This window comes from Triticum aestivum, chromosome 3A, assembly GCF_018294505.1.
Source record: "Triticum aestivum cultivar Chinese Spring chromosome 3A, IWGSC CS RefSeq v2.1, whole genome shotgun sequence".
NCBI classification, from domain to species: Eukaryota; Viridiplantae; Streptophyta; class Magnoliopsida; order Poales; family Poaceae; genus Triticum; species Triticum aestivum.
The window spans coordinates 650,140,762-650,166,502 of record NC_057800.1 but is presented as its reverse complement, the minus strand read 5'-3'; the positions used below and the strand labels follow the sequence as shown (position 1 = coordinate 650,166,502).

General features: G+C 51.0%; 4 protein-coding genes across 4 annotated transcripts; 3 read left to right on the top strand and 1 right to left on the bottom strand.

Annotated features, from left to right (window-relative positions):
* Positions 1 to 7,054: 7,054 nt before the first annotated feature.
* On the bottom strand, positions 7,055 to 9,262 carry LOC123058941 (uncharacterized). Its single transcript, XM_044481613.1, has 3 exons — positions 8,885 to 9,262; positions 7,866 to 8,795; positions 7,055 to 7,712 (listed from the first exon to the last, which is right to left on the bottom strand). Exons 1-2 carry the CDS (start codon positions 8,906 to 8,908, stop codon positions 8,118 to 8,120), a joined length of 702 nt encoding a protein of 233 aa, XP_044337548.1. The 5' UTR covers positions 8,909 to 9,262; the 3' UTR covers positions 7,055 to 7,712; positions 7,866 to 8,117.
* Positions 9,263 to 9,419: 157 nt separating this feature from the next.
* Positions 9,420 to 10,491, top strand: LOC123058940 (uncharacterized). The gene has a single exon (XM_044481612.1). It carries the CDS (start codon positions 9,471 to 9,473, stop codon positions 10,311 to 10,313), a length of 843 nt encoding a protein of 280 aa, XP_044337547.1. The 5' UTR covers positions 9,420 to 9,470; the 3' UTR covers positions 10,314 to 10,491.
* An 8,296-nt stretch (positions 10,492 to 18,787) lies between these two features.
* Positions 18,788 to 21,566, top strand: LOC123062933 (DNA replication complex GINS protein SLD5). The gene is made up of 6 exons (XM_044486628.1): positions 18,788 to 19,214; positions 19,319 to 19,441; positions 19,550 to 19,632; positions 19,726 to 19,835; positions 21,083 to 21,158; positions 21,238 to 21,566. The coding sequence occupies exons 1-6, from the start codon at positions 19,053 to 19,055 to the stop codon at positions 21,335 to 21,337; spliced, it is 654 nt and encodes a 217-aa protein (XP_044342563.1). The 5' UTR covers positions 18,788 to 19,052; the 3' UTR covers positions 21,338 to 21,566.
* A 211-nt stretch (positions 21,567 to 21,777) lies between these two features.
* Positions 21,778 to 24,234, top strand: LOC123062932 (pentatricopeptide repeat-containing protein At2g03880, mitochondrial-like). The gene has a single exon (XM_044486627.1). It carries the CDS (start codon positions 22,266 to 22,268, stop codon positions 23,805 to 23,807), a length of 1,542 nt encoding a protein of 513 aa, XP_044342562.1. The 5' UTR covers positions 21,778 to 22,265; the 3' UTR covers positions 23,808 to 24,234.
* The last annotated feature ends 1,507 nt before the right edge of the window (positions 24,235 to 25,741 follow it).

Sequence of the window (25,741 nt, the reverse complement as noted above, 5' to 3'; positions counted from 1 at the left end):
CAAATGAAAATGATGTAATGGAATGAAATGATATACTCTCTGAGATGAACATTTTGATATGCTATATGCATGAATCGGAGCTACGGATGCAAAGTTACGAGGCTATGAACATGAGCATATGGACTAGAAAATTCCGAGGACTTAGAGAAAAAAAGGAACCACCAGATCTAGGGTTTCAGTGGCACGCAATCCGAGGTCGACCGGATCCCTCGCCGGAGTCGTTGGCCGGGGTGGCGGCCGGAGCGGGAGGAAGAGGCCGGGGCGGCGGAGAGGAGGCGAGGGGCGGCGGAGCCGCGGCGGCCGGCGGCGAGGCGAGATGGAGGCGCACGGTGGCGGCGGAGCGGCGCCGGGCGGCGGCGGCTCGCGGCGGAGGCGGCGGGGCCGGCGAACGGGGCGAGGAGGCAGGCGGCTTCGGGTGGCGGCGCGGGGGAGATGGGCCGCGGGGGCTGGCTCCGGGCTCCCCGGGCCGCGTGGTGGCGAGCGGCGGTACAGGGACACATGGCACGACGGGAGAGGCTGGGAGCAGCGGGAGGATTTGTCTGGCATCGCCCGGACGTGTCCGGCGGCACGGAGGGAAAAAATTAGGGTTAGAGGAAGGGGAAGATCCGCGAATTTCGGGAGGGGACTTTAAATAGAGGTAGAGGGAGCTAGGAGAGTCCAAATGAGGTGCGGTTTTCGGCCACGCGATCATGATCGAACGCTCTAGATGATGGAGCAGGTTTAGGTGGGTTTTGGGACAAATTGGAGGGGTGTTGGGCTGCAACACACACGAGGCCTTTTCGGTCCCTCGGTTAACCGTTGGAGTATCAAACGAAGTCCAAATGGCACAAAACTTGATAGGCGGTCTACCGGTAGTAAAACAAGGCCGCTTGGCAAGTCTCGGTCCCATCCGGAATTGTTTAATCCCCACACACAAAAGAAAGGTAGAAAAGACCACCGGAGGAGAACGAAGCGCCGGAATGCAAAACAGACAACGGGGAAAATGCTCGAATGCATGAGATGAACACGTATGCAAATGCGATGCACATGATGACATGATATGCGATACATGACAACGATAACAACACATGGAGACAAAGACCCGAATCCGAAAAAATAAAATAACTTAACGCCGAAAACGGCAAGAGTTGGAGTACAAATTGGGAAAGTTACATCCGAGGTGTTACACTTGTTGAAGGAGGTAGCTAGGTCTGCTCACCGGCCGCGTACGCAACGTGCAGGAGTTCTCGAGGAGATGGCCCATGACCCCTGGGGGCATAGGTCTAGTCCGGCATGCTGGCCTCTCTATTAAGCCTAGGTCGGGTTGCGGCGTATTGTTTGGCCGAGGCCGGGCATGACCCAGGAAAGTGTGTCCGGCCGGAGTTAATCAAGCGTGGTGGGTAAGTTGGTGCACCCCTGCAGGGAAGAAAACATCTATCGATAGCCTGTCCTACGGTAACGGACACTTGGAGTTGTATCCCGATCAATACAACTAGAACTGGATACTTGAGGTGAGACATGGTGATGAGAATTGGATTGTGATGATAACTGGATATTATGGCTCTGGGATTGCTTTCTCGTAGGGAGTCGAGAAAGGATCTCTGGCCGAGGTTGATAACATTACTGCTACTTTACTTTATGCTACTCTACTCCCTCCTGTTGCTGCAAGATGGTGGTTTCGAGAAGATGCTAGTCTTTGATAGGCTAGGCTTTCCCCTTCCCTTCTGGCATTCTGCAGTTTAGTCCACAGATACAACACATCTCCTTTGATACAAATGCTTACTTGGTTTAGATTTGATGTAGTCTTGCGAGTACTTTGGATGAGTACTCACGGTTGCTTTGCTAACTATTTTTCCCCTGTACCCGGTTGTTGCGACCAGATGACGGATCCCAGGAGCCAAACGATGCCACTGAAGACTACTACTACCCGGGGGATGCCTACTACTATGTGAAGACCGTAGACGACTAGGAGTAGTTAGGAGGCTCCCAGGCAGGAGGCCTTGCCTTTTCGATCATTGTTGCTTTTGTGCTAGCCTTCTTAAGGCACACTTGTCTAACTTATGTCTGTACTCAGATATTGTTGCTTCCGCTGACTCTTGTGTATTCGAGCTTATGTATTCGAGCCCTCGGGGCCCCTGGCTTGTAATATAAAGCTTGTATTATTTTAATTTGTGTCTAGAGTTGTGTTGTGATATCTTCCCGTGAGTCCTTGATCTTGATCATACATATTTGCGTGTATGATTAGTGTACGATTGAATCGAGGGCGTCACAATGATGTTGCTACCGAGGCGGGGCTTCACCTAAGCACCGCTATGATATGACCGAGGTGGAATATGGTGGAGGGGGGCACCGCACACGGCTAGGAGAGATCAACTGATCAACTTGTGTGTCTAGAGGTGGCCCCTGCCCCTGTATATAAAGGAGCAAGGGGGGAGGCCGGCCGTCCCTCTATGGGCGCGCCAGGAGGAGGAGTCCTCCTCCTAGTAGGAGTAGGACTCCCCTTTCCTACTCCTACTAGGAGGAGGAAAGGAAGGAGGAGAAGGAGAAGGAAGGAGAAGGAGGAAAAGGAGGAAAGGGGGGCCGACCCCCTAGTCCAATTCGGTTTGGGCTAGGGGGGGGCGCGCGCCCTGCCTCCTCTCTTCCACCACTTGGCCCATGAGGCCCATTACTTCTTCCTCGTATTCCCGTAACTCCCCGGTACCCCCGAAAATACCCGAATCACCCGGAACCTTTCCGATGTCCGAATATAGTCATCCAATATATCGATCTTTACATCTCGACCATTTCGAGACTCCTCGTCATGTCCCCGATCTCATCCGGGACTCCGAACTACCTTCGGTACATCAAATCACATAAACTTATAATAAAATCATCACCGAAACTTTAAGCGTGCGGACCCTACGGGTTCGAGAATTATGTAGACATGACCGAGACATGTCTCCGGTCAATAACCAATAGCGGAACCTGGATGCTCATATTGGCTCCCACATATTCTACGAAGATCTTTATCGGTCAGACCGCATAACAACATACGTTGTTCCCTTTTTTATCGATATGTTACTTGCCCGAGATTCGATCGTCGGTATCTCAATACCTAGTTCAATCTCGCTACCGGCAAGTCTCTTTACTCGTTCCGTAATACATCATCCTGCAACTAACTCATTAGTTGCAATTCTTGCAAGGCTTAAGTGATGTGCATTACGAGAGGGCCCAGAGATACCTCTCCGACAATCGGAGTGACAAATCCTAATCTCGAAATATGCCAACCCAACAAGTACCTTCGGAGACACCTATAGAGCACCTTTATAATCACCCAGTTACGTTGTGACGTTTGGTAGCACACAAAGTGTTCCTCTGGTAAACGGGAGTTGCATAATCTCATAGTCATAGGAACATGTATAAGTCATGAAGAAAGCAATAGCAACAAACTAAACGATCAAGTGCTATGCTAACGGAATGGGTCAAGTCAATCACATCATTCTCCTAATGATGTGATCCCGTTAATCAAATGAAAACTCATGTCTATGGTTAGGAAACATAACCATCTTTGATCAACGAGCTAGTCAATTAGAGGCATACTAGTGACACTCTGTTTGTCTATGTATTCACACATGTATTATGTTTCCGGTTAATACAATTCTAGCATGAAAATAAACATTTATCATGATATAAGGAAATAAATAATAACTTTATTATTGCCTCTAGGGCATATTTCCTTCACCACTTCCCTCTGACCCGGCGCTAGATCGAGCTGTCGAGGAGCATGAGAACCCCTTCACGTGGTCGGTGTCACATCCGATCTCGAGGTCGCTTCCCCTGGCCCGAATGTCAGATCAAGCCACTAAAGAGCATGAGAACCCAAGGTTGATGTTAGATCTCACTTCAAGGACACTTACCCTGGTCCGGAAGTCATATCTGACCCAAGAGGAACCTACGATGTCTGCTCCAAAGCCGATGCCCATGATTTAGATATCAGATCGGTTCCAGAAGTTTGCAACCTCGGATAGCCCGATCTTGGTGTATGATCGAATATGGGAGTCTCTGGGAAAATTCAATTTGATCGAACCAGGCCAACATCGAGGATCTAACCAGTGTCTTGGAAGAACCCATGGATGAGACCGAGGACATAGATGAGGAGGTTGACATGTCCGAGAAAGACGCACTGGCAGCCGCCATGCCCTTGGGTAGCTGGACGACAACCTCGACCTACAATATCTACATGCTCGACACACTGTGTGGCAGCAACAATGGCGGAGCCAATAACGCGACAACAATGGCACCATCAACGGCGATAACCCTGATAGCACGAGCGAGCCTCAGAGCAACTTAGGTCCTAAAGACAAGGATACCTAAACGAATCGTTCGGCAGCCCAAACCACGACGTGTTAAGGATAAAGTTGTTGGTCAGTACGACCAAGAAGGTCGTCGGCGAGAAACATGGCCTTCTGGAGGAGGCACAATTCATCAAGGATTGCTGGAATGAGCTCTTCCAAGCCGAGGAGGAGTTGAAAACCAAGAAGTAGCAGCATAAGACGTCCCAAAAGGAACCACCATGGTATGGAAAAAAAACTAAGGACACGTTTGGTTGCTCGCATGGTTTTTTGCCGCTTTGCATACTTGTCCAAGTGATCCTGGTTGAGCTAATGCAGGCAAAAAACCAATATATGCATGTTGATTGTTTGTCTGCATCCCCTCTCCCAGCATCGTAGCAATGACTCTACGCATTGTGTTTGGTCGCTCGCATTGGTTGTGCTAGTACTAGTGCATATTATTTGGTTACATACAGGCAGAGAGGTGTAGTAACCTTGTCCCCTATGTGATGAGCTTACCCGCTACACCTTACACACGATCAATCCGCTCGCACCAACAAGACAACACTGCAATTGTGACTAACTGGACGATAATGATGAAGTTCTTTAGCCCAAACCATCGATCTGCCTTGCTAACTTCAACATTGCATGCCTGCATTAGCACAAACTTGGAGCAAGCATCCTCTTTCGCCTACCTATCCTTAAACCCTCTGTGGCAGTTGTTCTTGTAACCTGACACTTGTTCATTACATGCTTCTCATGAACTATAAACCCCGGGAACCCTCCTTCAGAACACCACATACCACTTGTCCTAGCATGGCAGAAGAGCAACAATTCAAGCATCAAACAATGGAGCACACTAGATATGAAACATAAGTAAGCATGCATGATCATACAACATAACAAGTTCATTCCACCACCAGTATGGTGTCATCCTACCACCACATTCAAAAGACGATGTTATCCTACCATCGCTACTTCACCATTGGCGTGAGGGGTTACATGCTTACTTAGCCCAATGATGCAGCTCATGTTGCTTATCGAAAGGCAGACACAAAAGGATAAAAAGGATGGTAGGGGGCATTCTGGTTGAACCGCAACCGACACCTCAAAAACATCAGAATCAGGAAGCACTTGGCCGATAGGAGGCTGGGAGTCCTCGACATAGGACGCCGCGAATTGCCTTTGGGACACGACAAGGGTTTGACTAAACTCTTGCGTGCTCATGTCCTACAAACGTAAGTATCGGCAAGAGTGGCGCACACTACACATCAATAGTAGGAACTATCACTAAACATGGAGAATATGAACGAACACTTTATATGGATTGTATGAACGAGCACTACCACATGTACAAGTGGATGATCTAGTTCAACACAACAGCTCAAATCATAGCAAAGAGTCCAACAAACTAGCACATATACTTGCATACTAACATACTACACATCAAGCATACTACCAATCCATCCATCACCAACTAGCTACCAATCCTTACCAAAATGGAAACAACTCCTAGCATTGCTTCAGATCCATCACCAATAGCTGCCAGAACATCACACTCACACACATGGTCACAAATATAAGCCCTACCACATGCTCACAGATCTAACTAGAACTAGTAGAGAGAAGGGGTGACTGAACTCACAGGCGCCATCGGAGCAGCCGCGATGGAGGCGCTGAACACGCAGGAGAAGAGGAGAAGTCAAATTGCCGCCGCTGTCAACCGATGACCGGAGTAGAAGCGCCGCTTACCTGCTCGTCCTTGTCGATCTGCGCCGGAGGGAAAGCTCAAGAGGGGGGGGGGGGGTGGCGAGTTTTGGCGGTGAGGTGAGGGAGGCTATATAGGGCGACCGATTTGACGGGAGGTGATGCTAATTCCTCCTGCTGCTTTTTGGGAGACATGCGCAAGCTCCTGCCATCTCCGTGGACGCAGGTGGTCAGTGTTGCGACCCCTCCCATGCAACGCTCGAGTCTGGCTCGGTGAAAACGGCCAATTCAGCCGTTCCAAGCGGGCATGGCTGAGGAGTGCTTTAATGTTCATGCAGGCAAATAATCTGATGTAGTCCAGGCAACCAACAACATGCGAGCAACCAAACGTGTCCCAAGAAGTAGTAGCATAAGACGTCCTGGAAGGTTATTGTTCTTTGCTTTTCCTTCTGCTCACATCAGGACGCGACCTGTTTGGAGGATCAACATAAAGCCAATTGCCATATTTCTTGCTTTTCTCCTCATGTATTTCAGTCCCACACTCCTTGAACTCGTGACCAACTAAGTCACATAATTTCCAAAATCTCACCAGTTTCTCATATATGACAAGGTACAACTGCCTCTTTTTTGCTCGAACGATGCTTACAAACTTAGTGAGCGGCTGCTGGACGTCATGCCGCACTCTCCCCCAGACATAATCATCATGAGTATTACCGTTGAGGCGCATATCCAGAATCTTTCTTGCGCCCTACAGCGGCTTCTCTATCAAATCTATCTCACAATAGCCTCCAGAACTACCCTGACACAAATCCATGTCATTGTCGTCTCCCAACACATTGCCTCCTCAGCCCCCGGGCACCAAATCCTTGCCATTGTTGCCTCCCAACACATTACGCTGGGGAACATGTTCAGAAAGGGTTCAAAATAATATCTTCAGAAAGCATAGATCGATTGGCAACGGGTCACAATGTAATCTCTAATCACGAACATTTGGTTTTAACATAAAAATGTGCCAGAGTTGTACTTAATAAATGTTTCCACAATTAGGGCGGGCGTTTTTCAAGGTACAAGCTTCAACAGAAAGGAAAGCAAGAGTAGACTTGGTGACTACAGAATTATGGAGTTCAGAAACTCCTTCCAAGTAAAAGATGATAGGGTAGTTGATTTTCAAAGTACATCATTCTTCATTTAGGACATAAAGTGAATCACAACACGCGAAGCCAAACCAAGCCCCTCAGTTGTCCCCTTCTTCTCCTCAGTGGTTCGTGGATATCTTGATGGACAAACCTTGCCCTTGACCGCAGGATCCAGGTCACTACAACGCCCACACACCTTCCTGTCATGCAGATATATCTCTGCCATATTAACCGCAGCTTCCACAACACGCCTGATGTAGGTCACAAAGTTATCGTCGGGCTGGAAACCATAGATGGTGAGCTTAGCCAGATTCTTGTGTTTGAAATCAGGGGCATATGGCTTCCACTTCACCTCTGCCTTTTCGCACAAACCATATTTCTTCCGTAACTCTTTGTCTGTCACCTTGTTGCACTAATGATCCCATACTCTAATGCACAGCTCTTTTAGGGACGGTGCAACTTCAAGAATAAACATTGTTCAAGCTAAATCACATCCTTCAGAAAGATGACCCAGATTCACACGCTGTAGTTTGCTGAGCACAGGAGTAAGCAGCTTTGGGGATTCTGGTAGAACCCAAATCTGGGATAGAAAAAAAAACAATTAATGAACTCGGTGCAAGTTGCATATAAATTACATGCTCAATTGGCGGAGAAGACCCACTCAAGTTAATATTGCTGCATATAATATATAGAGTGAGAATGGGCATATATGATTCAAATGACTAATTCATACCTTTTCACTTGCAAAATCCAGATGCAGATCGCTTACGGAAGGAACATTAGCAAGGAGCTGACTTAACTCAAGGGTTTTTTGCAAACGGCCGGCAGATTTCATAAGTGTGAGCTTCGAAAGCTATGGTACAAAAAGAAAATACAGGAAATCTTTATAAGAGTACCAACTATTATAGCAAACCCTTTGGAGTTTTGGTAGATATGCCAGTTCAATTCTCTCAAATTTCCCCCTGTCGACCACGAACTCAATAAGTTAAGCATGTTCTACTTGCAGCACAGAATAGATCCCCGAGTCGCAATCGGTTAAACGCAAGGACTCCAAAAGCTTGCAAGTGCTGAGGATGCTGGGGATGTCGTGTTCACCAAACCTCATATTGCGCAGCCACAGACGCCTAAGGCTAACAAATGCATCTGGACAAGCACCGATAAGATCATTGAACTGCTTACCAAAGCAGAGGAAATCTGCAGAAGAGCAGATCTTACAAGCCTTCTCTGTTGTGATCTGAAATTCAGCCGCCGCAACTTTCTGGGTTGACATGGCGCGGGCAACAGATCTGCCAATGGCGAGAGAGTCGTGTTGCGTCAAGACAAATCTGATTTTGAGTTTGGTGATGGTGATATCCAGGAACCTTGTTCTCAAGATGTTATCAGTCACATGAGCCATGGCTCGGTTGGTTTGGAGGCATTCACCAAGACTGAAAACACGAGCTTTATCATGGCGGCCTAGAATGGAGCCAGCACTTAGGAAGAGCTGTGAGAGCATGGCAGGGAGCTTCAGCATTTCGTTGGATAGGACGCAGGCCCTTATAGCATTGAGTGTGTCCACCCTCTTCAGAATGTTGAGCAGAAGGTAAATGGGCAGCTTGCTAAGCCTGTCTCCTCCATTGCCAGCGGCGAATTCGTTGCGAGTTTCTTCTTGCGCTGGATTTAGCTGGAACAACAAATAATCATCATTTTGAGGATGAACCTGACATGTAGGACAAACATCAATCAGTCAGGCACAAAAGAAACAAGACTTACATTCAGGCCGTTTTTGTCCTTCATGGCTGATCGGTTCAACAAACTGACCTAATTTCGCCCCGAACGCAGTCAGGCATAATAGCTGAAGTGGAGGTGGTGGCAAGGAAGGGGAGCGATGGTGGCCGGCGGCGGAGGAGAGCGATGGTGGCCGAGCGGACGGCTAGGGTGTGGGCGGGGGCAGTCGCAGGGGACAACGGCAACCGAGGGTAGTGTTGGCCGCAGCGGACGGCTGACGTGTGGTGGCCTGGTGGGGTGTTACAGAAGGGATGGAGGCGGCGTACTGTGGTGGCCGGCGGCGGAGATCGGGAGAGCCGGGGCGAGACGGGACGGGTTGCCGCAGGGAAGGCGGCGCCTGCGAATTCACTGGATCGGCTTAGGGCGAATTATCAGCGGCAAGGATTAAAACTGGCCGATCAGTTTCCATGTCGTGGTCGTATCATAGTCCGTGTCCGGTCTTCTGTTGGTTTTTTCTCGCGTTGTGCACGCCTATATATGACTGCAGCATGTACGAATCCATAGAACCGGCACGAGGCAAGCCCCAAAACCGTAAGGCTCCGCCGACCCGTCTCGGCCTCCAGTTCCAAACATGGCGGCCGCCGCATCCGCCTCGCCCTCCGGCAGCGGCCGCAGCAACCTGCCCGCGACGGCGGGCGCTTGCCCCATCTGCCTCGAAGCCATCGAAGACGAGGCCTACCTCGACGCCTGCCTGCACTCGTTCTGCTACAGGTGCATAACGCAGTGGGTGAAGATCGTGGCGAGCAAGCGCGAAGCACCCTTGTCCTCGGCGAGGTGCCCCCTCTGCAAGACCGACAGCGCGTCCATCGTCCACGCCTTCGACGGCGAGTCGTTCCAGCAGCATCACATCGAGCACGAGCAGCACCGCCCGGGGAACCTCTCAGACGCGCACGCGCTCATATCACAAATCTACAACACGAGAGAGGTCTCAGGCGACAAGCCGAGCATGCAGAAATACTGGAAGCAGCGAAAGTACCTCCGGAGGAACGTGTGGCTCGAGCCATGGCTGAGACGGGAGATCCAGGCCCTCACGCGGGACGAAGACGTCGACGCCATAGTCTACCACATCCTCGGCATCATCGACTCCGCCACGAGAACGGCAGAGAAGCCGCACGCTTCCAAGGAGACCTCGCCGGAGAAAGCAAGGGAAGAGTTCGTGCGTTCGCTGTCCGACGCCGCGAGGCCGTTCCTCCATGGACGGACGGCGCGGTTCATCGCGGAGGTGGAGCTCTTCCTGGTCTCGCAGCTGAACATCGACGCGTACGGCAGGGCGCGCGCCTGGAGGTTCAGGGAGTCCGCTTCGCATGTGACGAGAGAGCAGGGTGCGCTGCCGCGGGGCCGTCCTCTCGAGGATCACTACTTCTACTTGTACTTTTTGAGCGATCAGGCAGATTACGTTGGCGGTGAGATGTAATGTATAGTAAAGCTATTTATTTTTTTTGCGGGGGATTTAGAGAGCTTTATATTGAATAAAAGCGTTCGTTGGACAGTCAGACAAGAGGATGCTGGTCAGGAAGCTTGGAGTGGTATCTAGCCAGCTCTCGGTCACGTTAAGCGTACATGCACGCTTAGCACACAAGTGTGCAGGACCGTTAGCAGCTCTACTTACATGAGAAATATCAAAAGACAAAAAGCTAGCAGAGAGCTCTCTAATTTCAGACAGGATCGGTGCTACTACCGAAAGATCAGTGTAGCTAGAGTTCCAGAGGTTTACTGCCTCTAGAAAGTCGGTTTCCAGTTGCACGTGCGTGAATCCTCAAAGCTTAGCAAAGATGGTGCCCTCCCGAAGAGAGAGCACTTCGGCGATGAAAGGATCTGTGACCCCCATGTGGGGTTTGCACCATGCACCCAGGAAAGCCGATGAAGAGCGGGCGACGCCACCCGCACCTGCATTGCCAGCATCGCGCTGGATCGCAGCGTCTGTGTTCACCTTGACGTAGATTGTCTCGGGCGGCCGCCAACCGTGGCCCGGCAATGGTATGATACTCTGCCGGGGAATATCAAGCAACGCCAGGTCTTCCCGGATGCGCCGAACCGAAGATGCTGGGTCGATGATATCTTGATCATGTGTCCTCCTGTTATGGGACATCCAGATAGCCCACATGACTGTGATGATGATGGCACGGTCTCTCTTTGAGAAGCGTTGCTCACAGAGTATGTCACGCGCCCAAGTGTTGGGGTGGAGCCTAGGCAAAGATATCTCAAAAAGCAACCGGGCCTCCTCCCAAAAACTTCTTGCATGAGAACAATGCACTAATGCATGCATCAGGTCCTCGTCCATCGCGAGACAGAGCTTGCATAAGCTTGTCTCCTTTATGTGTCTGTGTTGGAGTGTCTTCTCATTTGGGATGATTCCTCGAATAACTCGCCACCAGAACACCCTGACCTTGGGAACTATTTTGAGCTTCCATAAAACACTCCACATCTGTTGTTCATTCTCTGATGGTCCTGCTACCTGCCCTTCTTCTAGAGCTGCATGCTCTTTTTGATTCATTAGAGCTCGATAGGCTGTTTTAACAGAGTAAGTGCCGGATCTCTCATGTGCCCAAGCATAAAAGTCCTCCCCACCACCGTGACGTAGGGGAATATTCAGGATCGTTTCCGCATCGGGTGTGATAAAGGTTGCACGGATCAGATCCCGATTCCAAGACCAGTTATCATAGTCGATCAAGTCGCTCACCATGTTGATCGTTGTATTTGGCGGTCTGAATAACGGTCTCATGGATACAGTCGACGGCAGCCATCGATCCTCCCACACCGAGGTGGTAGTGCCATCACCGATTCTCTTAACAAGGCCAACATCTAGTGCTTGACGACCAGCAATGATCGCCCTCCAAGTAGCAGACGCTGACTTTGGTATAGTAGCCTGCATAAAATCACAATCAGGAAAGTACCTTCCTTTCATAACTTTGGTGCAAAGTGAGTCCGGTTTCGTCATGAACCTCCAGCCATGTTTCCCAAGAAGGGCAATGTTGAACTGTCGGAGGTCACGGAAACCCATCCCCCCTTTGATTTTTGGTGTAGCAAGTTTGTCCCATGCAATCCAATGAAGAACACGTCTGTCCAGAGAGCTCGCCCACCAGAATTTTGCCATGTTTGAGGTCAAACCTTTGCACACTTTTTTGGTCAGCAGAAAGCATGACATGCTGAAAGTTGGAATGGCCTGAACGATTGACTTGATTAGGGTTTCTCTCCCGGCACATGCAAACAAGCGTTCTGACCAACCTTGCATCTTACCCTTGGCCCGATCTCCAATATGTTCAAAGGTTCCGCTGGAGATCCTTCCAATTGCAGTGGGGAGGCCGAGGTAACGCTCAGAAAAAGCTTCGGAATGGACATTCAGAAGTTGTTTCAGACTTGCTTTGAGCGCCGCCGGTGTGTTAGGACTGAAATATATATAACTCTTTGATCTGTTTACACATTGGCCGGAGGCCGCACCATAGATCGTGAGAATGTCATTCAATCTAATTGCACTCTCGAGGGTCGCCTTGATGAAAATCAAACTATCATTAGCGAACAAAAGATGACTTACCCAAGGCGCTCTGTGATTCACTCTGATGCCACGATCAACGAAATTTCCATAGTGATTAACCAGAGCAGAGAAGCCTTCAGCACATAGCAGGAAAAGGTATGGCGAAACTGGGCAGCCCTGCCGGAGGCCTCTCGACGGGGTGAAGTAGGGCAGCAGCTCCCCGTTTACACGCACGGAGAAACGTACAGATGTGACACACTTCATGATCAGTCTCACCAAGCTGCCAGCAAATCCAAGCCTCAAAAGCATAGCTTCAAGAAAATGCCACTCGACTCGGTCGTAAGCTTTCATCATGTCCAGTTTGATTGCACATGAGAAATTTTTTCCCTTTCTTCCGTCTCTTCATCGTATGTACACTTTCAAATGCAACAAGAACATTGTCTGTGATCAAACGACCCGGGACGAAAGCACTTTGTTCTTTGCTAATAATCTCATCCATGCACGGCCTCAAACGATTGGTAATGGCTTTAACAGCAATCTTATAGAGTACTGGGCACAGAGCAATGGGTCGATATTGCGAGATATTCTGCGGGTGGCGTACCTTTGGGATTAAAGTGATGGAAGTGTCATTGAGTCCCGTCGGTAATTCACCACCATTTAAGAACTCCAATAGCGCCGGGACTATATCTTGCTTAAGAAGATCCCAATGGCGTTGGTAAAAACCTGCTGTAAATCCGTCCAACCCTGGCGCTTTTGACGGGGCCATCTAAAAGAGGGAAGCCCGGATCTCTGATTCGTCGAACGGTTTACAGAGAAGATCATTCATCACCGGCGTGACCCGGCGCGGTACATGCGATAACAGCTCATCACTGTTGCTGTACCCCTGAGACGTGTAGAGACTTTGATAAAAAGCAAGTATCTCTTCCTTATCCTCCTCCCCCGAAGCACAGACTGAGCCGTCAGACCGCTGTAAGTTAGCGATCTTGTTGATTCGTTGGCGTTGCTTAGCCTGCGCTTGAAAGTAGGCTGTGTTGCAATCTCCCTCACAAAGCCAAGGGACACGTGATCACTGCTTGAACCATATCTCCTCCAACTTTAATGCCTCTCGGAGCTCTGACATGGTAGCTTTTTCTTCATCTGAAGGGCCCCGTCCAACCGACTGTCTTCGCAGTCTGTCAAGTCGTTTTTGCAGCTGACGGACGGTCCTTGTTAAGCATCCGAATTCCCGAACCCCCAAGGTGCTAGTTTATGTTGTAGGGCTTCTAGGGAGTTCATAACCCCGAGCAGACCCGGCTCCTTTACTTGTGCACGCCAAGTTTCAGTCACCAGCTGTTCATAGTCACTATGAGTTTGCTAGACGTTCTCATAGCGAAAGGGCTTAGAAACATGTCTGTTGGGTGGATGGTGTCGAAGATCCACCACTACAAAGCAGTGGTCAGATTCTAAGGAACACACATGGCGCACTGTAGCATGCTCGTACTTCTGTCGAAACTCCTCATTAGCGAAAGCTCGATCAAGCCGAGCCTTGACATTTGCATTACCAGATTGTCGGTTGTCCCATGTGTAGGGAACCCCAGACCACCCCAAATCCTGGAAAGCACAATCACTGACAACATCGCGGAAAGCTCTCATTTGCCACTCCGGTCGAGTTGTACTGTTAAAATGCTCTTCCCCATAAAGGGTTTCGTTGAAATCACCCATACATAACCACTCAGAATGAGGTAAGCTGTGTAGGGTACGTAGGAATCGCCAGCTATGGTGTCTGTTCTCTGCCCTCGGCGCTCCATAGAACCCGGTGAACCTCCAGTTCACCGAGGTGTTTAGTGCATCGCGGACCACAACATCGATATGGATCGAGCTGTAGTTCTTGAGCTCCACTGTTACATCACGGGACCAAAAGAGGCCGATGCCCCCACTTAGTCCCTCGCTGTCCACAGCAAAACAGCCAGCAAACCCTAACATCGGCTGCAATTTTTCCACTCGTTTCCCTCGGATCTTTGTTTCCATGACAAAAACCAGAGCGGGGCCGTCTTGCTTCACGACACTGTGAAGCTCGCGAACTGCCTCGGGGTTCCCAAGCCCCTGGCAGTTCCAGCTTAGGCAAATCATTGCTTCGGGCAGAGCCGACTAGCAGCCTCTGCCGAAGATTCATAATTCGTAGGTGTTGGTTTCTTTTTCTTAACCTCTCTCACTGTACCATCATTTTCCTCAGCATCATCTGCACTCTTCTGCATGGCTACATCTGAATGTTCTGCTTCCAAAGTATCAGCTGTAGCGTGATTTGTCAGAAGAGGCAAATCAATTCTACATTACACTTGGGCAGGAGCCTCCCCTTTTCGTTTCGGTGCAGTTCGTTTCGCTGGGGATGTGACCTCGGCCCCCTTCTCAGTTGCATTACTTGAGTTCCTTGTGTCATTCTTGCCTGATTTGGTCTGGTTGGTTTTCGAGGAACCTTCAGAAGATGCAGGTTTCCTTTTCTCTTCCGGCGGACGGAGACCCTTGCCAAACGGCAGATCGCCGTTTTCATCTCTCGTTCCAGGCGTCGGACAAAATAAGTCAGAGTGACCCAATCGGCCACACGAGAAGCAAAAGTGGGGGATGTTTTCATACTGTATGTCATATGGATCGATGTTGCCCCTCCTTGCAGAATTGATGACGATCCATCTCCTCAATGGCTTGGCTACGTCCAAAGTAACACGGGCACGCAGGTAGCCTCCCCCATGATCGAAGTGGGCCGAGCTAGCCTCCTTATCAATCTGCTTCGCGATGGCCTTGCACCAGGTTTCAGTGTGCAGATTGAACGGAAGATTGACGACACGGGCCCAAACCTTGAGTTTGCCGAATTTAAGTTCCGACGGGCACATGCACTCGTCGAACTCTGATAGAATTACTGCGGTCTTGCTGATGTGCCATGGGGATCCATCCCATACACGATCTCGATCTCGCTTCGTCGCAAACTCCGCGACAAACGTGTTCTCTCCCACGATCCGGAAGGCTAGACCCTTGGGATTACCCCAAGCAGGTCGGAGGGCGTTTGAGATAGTCTGGATGTGAAGTAAATTCCGATTCAGCACTTTTCCGGCCACAATCCACTTCTCTGGCGCCCCATCCACACGATCGTCTAGCACCAATGGCGTCGCCTCTTCCTCTGTGATGTCGAGTTTCCCGAGCTGTTCCTCCAGGCGCGCCCTAGCCGATCCAGGCGACAGAGTTGCCCCTGCCGTGCCGCTTCCGCTGCCGGAGGGTGTCACCATCCCTCCCGCCGGCGGAATCCCAGGTGCGCCCCGCCGATCCAATCTGCGGGCGCCGTCAGGTCCGCCAAACCCTAATCGCCAGAGCGGTAGGGTTTACGGAAACGCTACTTATAGTAAACCTATTTCAATCTTGTAACTTTACTATGAAGGGAATGGAAGAAAACTCAATGTTCCGTAATTCGTTACATACTAATCTCAATCTTTGTTATCTAGACTCATCAACCCGTGCATCAACAAGGGCTAGAGTTTTACATAGATTAAATAACCAATGTTGCAATTAAAACAAGTTATTACAGTACATATTTAGAAATAATATTATTTATACATGTACCTTTTTTTGCGATTGAAAGGGGGTTTGTATTAATCAAGCATCGACCATGTCTGCCTTACATAGGTCTAGCACATCTCCAGGCCCAGATCGAAACCATACCGCAGTACGCTTGTCACCTCTATCAAAGTTAGCCAAATAATGGCTTACATTATTTTGTTCTCTCCTAACATACTTTGACTAAAAACTCCCTTCCTTCATGGAGAAGGCTCTTAATCTCCTCAATTACCATGGAATGCACCGACCTGTCCTTGCTCATGCATTGGATAAGATTAGTGACGTCTCTGCAGTCGGACTGAATAATAATCGGCAGGGTTGTCCATTGAAGAGCAAGCTCAATCCCCTCCTTGCATGCAGCGATTTCTGCTTACAGGAGAGACGCGCAAGTACGTAGCTGACGGCATGCAACAAATATGGGATTGCAATCTAAGGGGGTGTTTGTTTTCAGGACTTTTTTGTGTAGGGACTAAAAAAAGTCTTTCTTAAAGACTTTTTTGCCAAACGAAAGGGACTTTTTAGGGACTAAACTAGGCATTTGGGACTAAACGAAGAAGACTCTCAAAGAGAGTCCTTTTGAGATTTTTTGAGACTTTTCCAACAATGCCCATCCATGCACCCATTGGCCCGTCATCCCATAGTGTTGTTTAATTGTTATTTTTCTATATACTAGAAGCAACATGGTTATTTAATAACCTCTAGGAAGGGACTAGAGACTTTTTAGTCTCTGGAAACAAACAGGGAGAGAGTGACTTTTTAAGAATTAAGGACTTTTTAGTTGGGACTAAAAAAATTTCTAGGACTAGAGAACTAAACACCACCCAAGCCACGCACTATCATACCTGCACATGCAGAATGGTGGCGCTCGCAAAACGACCCATCAACGTTGAGACTCGTCCAGCCCGCCAGCGGCGTCAACCAGCGTCGAAGCAGGTCCTTTGGTTGTATTACACATGCGATGACGACCTACTGATCAGGTCAGCGCCAACAACTATCTTCCCCTTTACGTGGTCTGCATGGGGCTCTGCTTGAATTGCCACTAGAGAGTTAACATAGCTATGAAGGAATCAGTGTTGTGGCCGGACCACGTGTTGCTCGATGTCTAGGTCGTGGACGAACCCGACCACCTCTACACCCAGATCGCCATCAACTACGTCGTCTACAATCCCAACAAGAAGGTGGGTTTTCTTCTGAGCAACGATATACTTGGAATATATTTCAACGATAGGTTGTTGGACACTCAAGACATCTTTATCCATGTCATCAGGGTACCAATTTTAGCATCCGTTGCAACGCGCTTCTAGTTATTCGAAGGTCTGCAGACACCATTGTTAAAAAACACTATACACACTCTCCTCTCTCCCTCCTTTTGAATTTTGACTAGTGGTTGGGACGCCACCCGATAGCGCCGCTTGAGAGAAAATTGTGTGCATGTTTTTATGAAAAAAATACATAGAGTCCTCGTCTCCGTCTAAAAAAATCTCTGGAAAAAAATCCTCACTTTCATCTAAAAAAAAGTTAAAAAAATACCACCGCAACCTACCAGCGATGCCACTTTGCATAACCCTCCATTTAGAAAATACCAGAGGTCTTCACCTCCATCCAAAAAGAAAAAATATTTTAAAAATAATCCAGACCTTCATCTAAAAAAATTCTAAAAAATTTCTGACCACGGCCAACCAACTTGCGCCACGTGGCATAGCTGGTTGGGCGCCCTTCATGCGTAGCTTAATGGGTTTAATGAGTGAACACACTCCTCTCTCTCTCTCTATTTTCTTAGTGGACACATTCATATTCTTTTTTTCACCCAAATAATAACGCCCACACGGGCGACATATTTGCACATCGCCCACACGCCTTAATCCATATTGATTCTGTTTTGCACGAATTCTAAAGAAATCTGTTAGAATCTGAGTGTCACGTGGGCATCATCGTGTGTGTGGGCATTGAAAAGTTTGCCCACACGTCCCGTAGCACGCATTTTGCCAGCGCTGTGTGGGCGAACTAGTTTCTGCCCACACAACCACCACCTAGTCCATGCGCGTGTGGGCGAACTGCTTTTCGTCCACACGGCACTCGTATGTTGTTGGATGGCAACTGCAGTTGCGCGTACGTGGCAACTAGGTAAACACACATGACAACTATGATTCGTTGCTAGACGACAACTGCAGTTGCGCGTATGTGACAACCAGATAAACACATATGACAAGTGTGATTAACCATACATGGCAACTACGGTTGGACCACACGTGGCAACTATTGTTTGATCATATGTGACAAGTAGTTAATCACACACGACAACTATGGTTTGATTACACGCGACAACTATCATAAATTAGACATGACAACTATAGTTAAACAAAACAGAAGGAGTTGACATGCTTTTACAACTACATTTGCCATCCCGGATAACTACATCTGTCATTTTGGATAACAACAAAATCATCATCCTGCGGGTACCTAACGTAGCTGCGCCAGGACATGTGGGTATATTTGCTTCGCGCCACATGCGCGGAGCGGGGATGAGTAGTACTTGTTGGGCGTGTGACACGAAGTAGCTGCGCCCACACATATGGGCAATTCTAATGTCCGCCCACACATAGTCCATGTAGGTTGCCTCCTACTCACGCCACACACGATATGTGAGCGGATATCTAGTATGCCACACATGTGGGCGTTATCAGGACTTTTTTTTAAGAAAGACAACACTCCTACTCTCTCTCTCTTTTCTTTTGGAGTGGACACTCCTATTCTCTCTCTGTCTTCTCTTTTTTTTTGAGCGGTACTCCTACTCTCTCGATCGATCCGCTTCGTCTATTCGCTCTCGGCCCACAGAGGAAGAGCGCTCACACCTCACGGCCCAGCAGTCCAGCACTAGCCTCACTCCGAACCCAAACCCCTGCGATTTTGCCTCCTCCTCGGGTCTCGCCGTCGCCGTCGCCACCGCCACCGCCGTACAAGTCTGACCCCCCCGCGCCACCGCTCCCCTCCCCGTCCGTACTCGCCCTCTCCAGGCCGGTGCCGCCCCTTCCTAACCGCCTCGTTCCTCGCCGCGCCGGCGCTCGCTTCGCCAGTTAGCGACAGAGGAAGGGAGTGGCGACGATGTCTTCGTGGGAGGACGAGGACTCCGCCGCCGCGTCGGCCGCGGCGACCACGGACGTGGAGCTGCTGAAGCGTGCTTGGCGCAACGAGAAGGCCGCGCCGGAGATCCTCCACTTCGACTCCGCCCTCGTCTCCCGCGCCCGCGAGCAGATCCAGCTCCTCGTTAGCCCTCCCACCCCTTCTCGCTTCACTGACTCTATTGATTGCCCCCCGTTCTTCACAATTCGGAATGTTTCTGATTCTTGACGACCTGTGCGGTGAAACAGGAGGAGACGCTCGATGACTTCACGGATAACGGCGTCGACGACCTGGTGGTCTCGCTCTACCAGATGGACCTAGACCGCACGCTCTTCCTGCTCCGCTCCTACCTACGGCTCCGCCTGCAGAAGGTCAGGCTGAATTCAGTCTCTGTAGTCTGTACCACGCAGCGGTTCAGTTACTGACCGAAATGTTGCATCATTGGCAATTACTTGACCTCATCGTGCTGCTGTCTGTAGATTGAGAAGTACATGGCCCACATCGCCAATTCTGAGGACCTCTTGAGCCGGCTGTCGCAGCAGGAGCAGCGATTCGCCAAGAGGTACCTCTCTACTCGATTGGACCGTCTAGTGGTTGTTTGTGCTTGTTTTGTGGCTGAAGTAACGCTCCCTTGTTGGGTTTGATCTGTCGGAAGCTGCAAGGAGATCATGGAGAAGCATCTCGAGCAGTCGGTGCTGTCGAAGCTTCCCTACGGTTATGACTCGGTAACGAGGCAATCCTTGTCGAGCACGGAGGATGACATGGGTATTCCACTTGATCTTGAAATTAGCATGTTTCTTTGTCATACTTTACTACATCAGTTGTTTATAGCTTCAGCCATTACATAAGCTAGTCAGTATGATGATTAGTACTTCACCATTTAAAGCCAGCTTGATATGTATCACATGTTGACATTTCATTCAGTTAATCTGTGACAAATAGGTTTTTTGGGTCCTGGTCAGGGTATCACTGACAAACATGAAACATGCACCTACAACTTGATTTTGGATAACATAAATAAGTTGCCAGGTTCATAAAAAAGCCTCACTTGTACACTCATGCCTCTTGGAGTTTCATTTGGTGATATATAGTTCAGTTGGCCTGGAATATTCCTTCCTGAAAACTATGCTCATTAGTGAATAGTAATGGAGCAGTAAAAACAGTTTTCTAAGGATAAAATGGCCTGCCGCACTGGAATGTAACTGTTATTTGTTTAATAAAAGCATTTGATCATAGCAATGTGCTTTATAAGCAGCTTATCTTGAAGGTTTTAACATTCGTTTCTTGTCTCCTACCTGAGCTTGAAATCCCTGTATGCAATGTAGATTTATTGGAATCATCACGCTTGGCTTCATCATGTACTTAAATAATATTCTGATGCAATTTGAAAGTGAAAAGGCAAGTGCATGACTGCACATCATGATAGGGAAGCCTGGGGCAGTAGTTACAGAGCCGTAAGACGCTAAAATACATTACATGCAAATAGAGCATGACATGTTAGGAGAGTCAATCTTAGACTGTGATGGTGTGTCTTTCTATCATTTCTAAGATTAGTCAGAAGATTTTCACGTGCCCCCTCAGTCAGCCAAAGATTCATGCTGACGATTTTATATTTTGTACAATGGTTGCAAAATGTAACCCTAGTTCTCCAGTTACTGCTGTATATTCAGCTTAGCATTTTAACCTACCAGTCAGTAATAACCAACAATTGACATGGACGTTATGGAGCTGATTCAGTAGGCAGTACTGTATATAGGCATTAGCGAGAAAACCCGAACCTTACTTTTCAACAAGTGCCATGAGTACAATAAAGTTCATAGAATAGCTATGATGTCCAATGTTAACAACAGATGTTGGGACATCTTTTTTATTGTTCATGTACGTGTTTTTATTGTTGAAAATGTTTCTGTCCTTTTTGTTGCTGATTTGCTGAAGATGTGAGAGAAATGTGTTTGTAGCATGTAATCAGCTTTGAGACACTATCTCACTTGGTTTTCGAATGCCTTGTGCAGTTCCAGAGCCTCAGCTTGACACATTTGTCTTCTGCAAGACCAAGAGTGACGTAGGAGCATTCCAGCTAGATGACGTGTAAGTGCCCAAGCTCACATGGTTTTTGTCATTTCACTTCCTTGAACTGTGCTAACCTGTGGTGCTTGCTTCCATGAAGAGGGGAGGAAGTTGTGGATTTGGTTGCTGACGACCTGTATGTCCTTCGGTACAAGTCCATCAAGGGCCTTGTCGAGGCCGGCCGAATTGACCTTATTTGATGTGAGCCACAAGGCAGTATCAAACAGATTATCAATCCTCAGTGCCAAAATCTTCTGAATTCCTGGTAAGGTAGAAATGAAGCGGTTCAAATGTGTGTACTCCAGAATGAATTCCGTTAGGAGAACAGACCGTGTATGTATCAGTATTTTTTGCTTTGTCTGAATTGTCTCCAACTCATGTTCTTCAAGATTGTTATGTTGTTGATAAGGTCACCAGTTATCTCCAAAAGATTTTTCATTGTCTGACAACTTAAGTTCAGCATCAACCAACCAGCTGAATATTTGCTTTCGGCAGTGATCTATCTACATAGAAGGGGAGCCTTGGCGCAACGGTAAAGCTGTTGCCTTGTGACCATCAGGTCACGAGTTTGAGTTCTGGAAGCAGCCTCTAACAGAAATGTAGGGAAAGACTGCCTACTATAGATCCAAAGTGGTTAGACCCTTTCCTGGACCCTGCGCAATACATACAAACAGAAGAAAGGAGACCAATTGCATTGGACATGTATCTGCCTTTGTTGGCGATCCATTGCTGGCAATGCTGTATGGTGGTCATTTAAAACTAGAGATCCCAATGGTGCAACTCCACCAAACTTTTGAAGCTCAATATTTGCTTTGACAAAAGTTTTAGCCGTTTCGCCATAAAATGATGATCCCGTGATGATTGATGAATTCCCAACGATCGGCAGGATGAACCGTGCTGCTGATTTAGAGCGCTGGTCGTGTACAAAAGAATTCCGTTGAATATGTGCCGCGATCAAAGTACTGACCCGCCGCCATGGCTGAGATGGCTCGCCGACGCCGACGCCGTGAACGCTCGAGCAATCGCATATCAGAAGCAGCAGCACGCACTGATGCACACATGACGCGGCAGTCGCCACGCTAGACGCCGAACCGACTCCGAGCTCAGCCCGTCGTGCACCCGGCGGCAATGGTCGTGCCGGCCGGCGTGGCCTACAACGCGGCCATCTCCCGCTGCTCCCGGGCCGGCCTGCACCCGCGCGCGCTCGCGCTGCTCCACGAGATGCGCGCCCGGGGCCACCACGCCGACGAGTACACCCTGCCGCCCGCCCTCAACTCCGCCGCGCTCCTCCGGCTCCCCGCCGACGCGCTCCACTGCCTCCTCCTCCGCGCGGGCCTCGCCGCGCACCTCCACGTCGCCAACGCGCTCGTCGACGCCTACGCCAAGCTGTCCCGCCACGGCGCCGCGCGGGCCGTGTTCGACGAAATGCCGCGCCGCGACGTGGTCACCTGGACCTCCCTCCTCACGGGGCTCGCGCGCTCCCGCTCCCACGACCCGGCCCTGCGGGTCTACCGCGACATGGTCGCCGCGGGCGTCGGCCCGGACGAGTTCGCCGTCGCGGCCGCGCTGAGCTCGTGCGCCGGGGCGACGGCGCTCGAGCTGGGCCGGTCGGTGCACGCCGCCGCGATCCGGCTCGCGCTCGACCCGTTCCTCTCCGTCGGGAACTCGCTGGTCTCCATGTACGCCAAGACCGGCTCGCTCGGCGAGGCCAAGAGGGTCTTCGACGCGATGCGGGTCCGGTGCGACCCCATCACGTGGACGGCGCTGATCGTCGGGTACGCGCAGAACGGCCGGGGCAGGGAGTCGCTGGAGATCTACGCGGAGATGGTCCGGTCCGGGTGCCGGCCGGACTACGTGACCTTCATCGGCCTTCTCTTCGCGTGCAGCCACGCCGGCCTGGTCGACGCCGGCCGGGCGCACTTCCGGTCCATGCAGGCCGACCACGGCATCGCGCCCGGGCCGGACCACTACGCGTGCATGGTGGACCTGCTCGGCCGCGCCGGGCGGCTCGACGAGGCCATGGACCTGCTGAACCGGAGCACGACGAGGCTGGACGCCACGGTCTGGAAGGCGCTGCTGGCCGCGTGCCGGACGCACCGGAACGCCGAGCTCGCCGAGCACGCCGCCGGGATGGTCTGGAGGCTCGACCCCACGGACGCCGTGCCGTACGTCATGCTGTCGAACCTGTACTCGCGGGCGGGGAGGTGGGGCGACGTGGCGAGGGTCCGGACGTCGATGAAGGCGAGAGGGATCACCAAGGAGCCCGGCTGCAGCTGGGTGGCGGCGAACGGCGTGACGCACCTGTTCTACGTGGAGGACCGAGGCCACCCGCGGGCGGCCGAGATCTACCGGAAGGTGGAGGAGATGACGGAGAGGATCCGCGGCCAAGGGTACGTGGCGGACACCGCCTGGGCGCTGCAGGACGAGGGGCCGGAGGGGAGGGAGAAGGGCCTGGCGCACCACAGCGAGAGGCTCGCCGTCGCGTTCGGGCTGCTCGCCGTGCCCGCCGGCGCGCCCATCCGCGTGTTCAAGAACCTCCGGGTGTGCGGCGACTGCCACGCCGCGATCAAGATGGTCGCCCAGGCGTACGGCAGGGAGATCGTGCTGAGGGACGCCAACTGCTTCCATCACATGAAGGATGGCGCGTGCTCGTGCGGCGACTACTGGTAGGTAGGTTCAGCCGGTGCACCGATAAGCTTCAAGTCGAGCATGAGCTAGCGCCAGCCATGGACAGCAGTGGCGGCCTCTTTTTCGTTGACACCTGCATTGTTTACAGTGGCGTAGCCACATCAGAGCCACGCCCCGGACCAAGCTCGTCGCTACAGTAACAAACAGTACTAAACAGTTCTACTGAAGCATCAAGCTGCTAACCTGGGGCCTAGCTACGCCGCTAGAGAATTGTCTCGTTAAATTGACCCGCGTATAATATCTTGTTAATAGCATGCTATAGCGTGTTATAACACGCTAAGCATATTTTCAGGGGCGGCGTTATTTTGTATAGCGTGTTGTTTTTTTCCTTGTTTACAGCACACCACATCACATACACATTATGATGAACTAAACATGGAACTTAGCATGCAACTAATCAAGTACTCCATGCTTGTATATGTACTTCCTTTGTACCGTAATATAGGTCTCTGGAGTAGCTGAGTATGATGTATGTATGTATCCTTCATCCTCTTGCAACCGTAGTTTCCAGATGGGAATATATCTCCGTTAAGGCAAGAACAGTACAGTACCGATCAAGAAAGAGGCCCCGAAAGCAGGGTATTGTAACAACATGCAACTGCATCCCTCACGTACACGCATTGCCATTTCTGTTTAGATCATGGTCGACACAATCAAATAAAAGAGAAAAAAACTCTCCCAACGAATTTCTTTTAGAGATTGTAAATTCATCGAAGCAAATAACCGGATGTTGCTCACTTTGCTTATCAAGCACTCTGTGCCCAGGCTTCTCCTCGCCTCGCCTCCCGCAGCCACTATATACTGCACGCTCACGCGAGTCTCTATCTTCCCATCCACGCACCGTCTAAGAGCATCTCCAACCGCGCCCCCAAAAAGGCCTCCCCAGATGTTTTTTTTCGCGCCGGCACTGAAAAATCGACCCAGTCGCGCCCCAGGAGATCGATTTTCGCCGGCCCGGGCCGAATTTAGCGCCGGCGGACACAGATCGAACCCGGCGCGTTGGGGGCGCTCGGGGGCGCCGGGGCGAGCGGTTTTGGCGCGAAAAAGCCACGGGCCCGCCGCGTCAGCGACACCGCACGTCTTCTTCCCCGAACGCTTCGGTTTCCCGCGGGGAATCAATGGCAAGGCTGTCGCCGGTCAGCCTTACCAGTGATTCCTCACGGGCGGCGCGTTCACGGGGCGGCGCCGACGCCTGCCCTCCCTCGCACGCGTACACACGGGGCGGCGCCGCTATATAAGCCGGTGGCCTCCCTCGCCTCTGGCTACATCAGCCACACGAGCCCTAGCCCGCCCTCTACCTCTCCCGAGCGCCGCCGCCGAGCCCTGCCTTTCCCGAGCGCCGCCGCCAAGCCCTCCCTCCCTCTCCCGATGGCCGAGCGATTCCCCGACGATGAGGCCGCGGCCAACGGCTTCGGCCGCCGATCTCTCCGCGAACAAGAGTCGTGGCTCCTGTTCTAGGCGAACATCCCGGCGCCGCCGGACATGCGCGCCAGGCCAACGGGGTGGAGACTCAGCAACGGGGGAGTGCCCATTCCCCTGTTGCCCGACGTCGTGGCGAAACCGGGCTACTTCGCCATCGAGGTCGACGTCGTCCGCGCCTCCCTCACCGACGCCCAGCTCGCCCTCCCCGAGTACGCCGCCGACAACACAGTGGCGTGGACGGCGTACTTCCAGCGCCGGCAGCAGCAGAGGCTGGCGTCCACCAACGCCGCGCCGGTGGTGGCCGGACCGAAGAACAGCGACGGACGCCGCCTGTGGTGGGGTGTCCCCGGCCGGACCCTCGAGGGCGTTCTGACGTACCTTGAGGGCGGCAACGACCCGCCGTTGGCATACCCCCCGGCGAGGGCGGCTGCCACGGCCACGGCTCACCGCCGACGCGACGGGCAATGGTTGCCCAGGAGGTTCGGCGCCTCCTC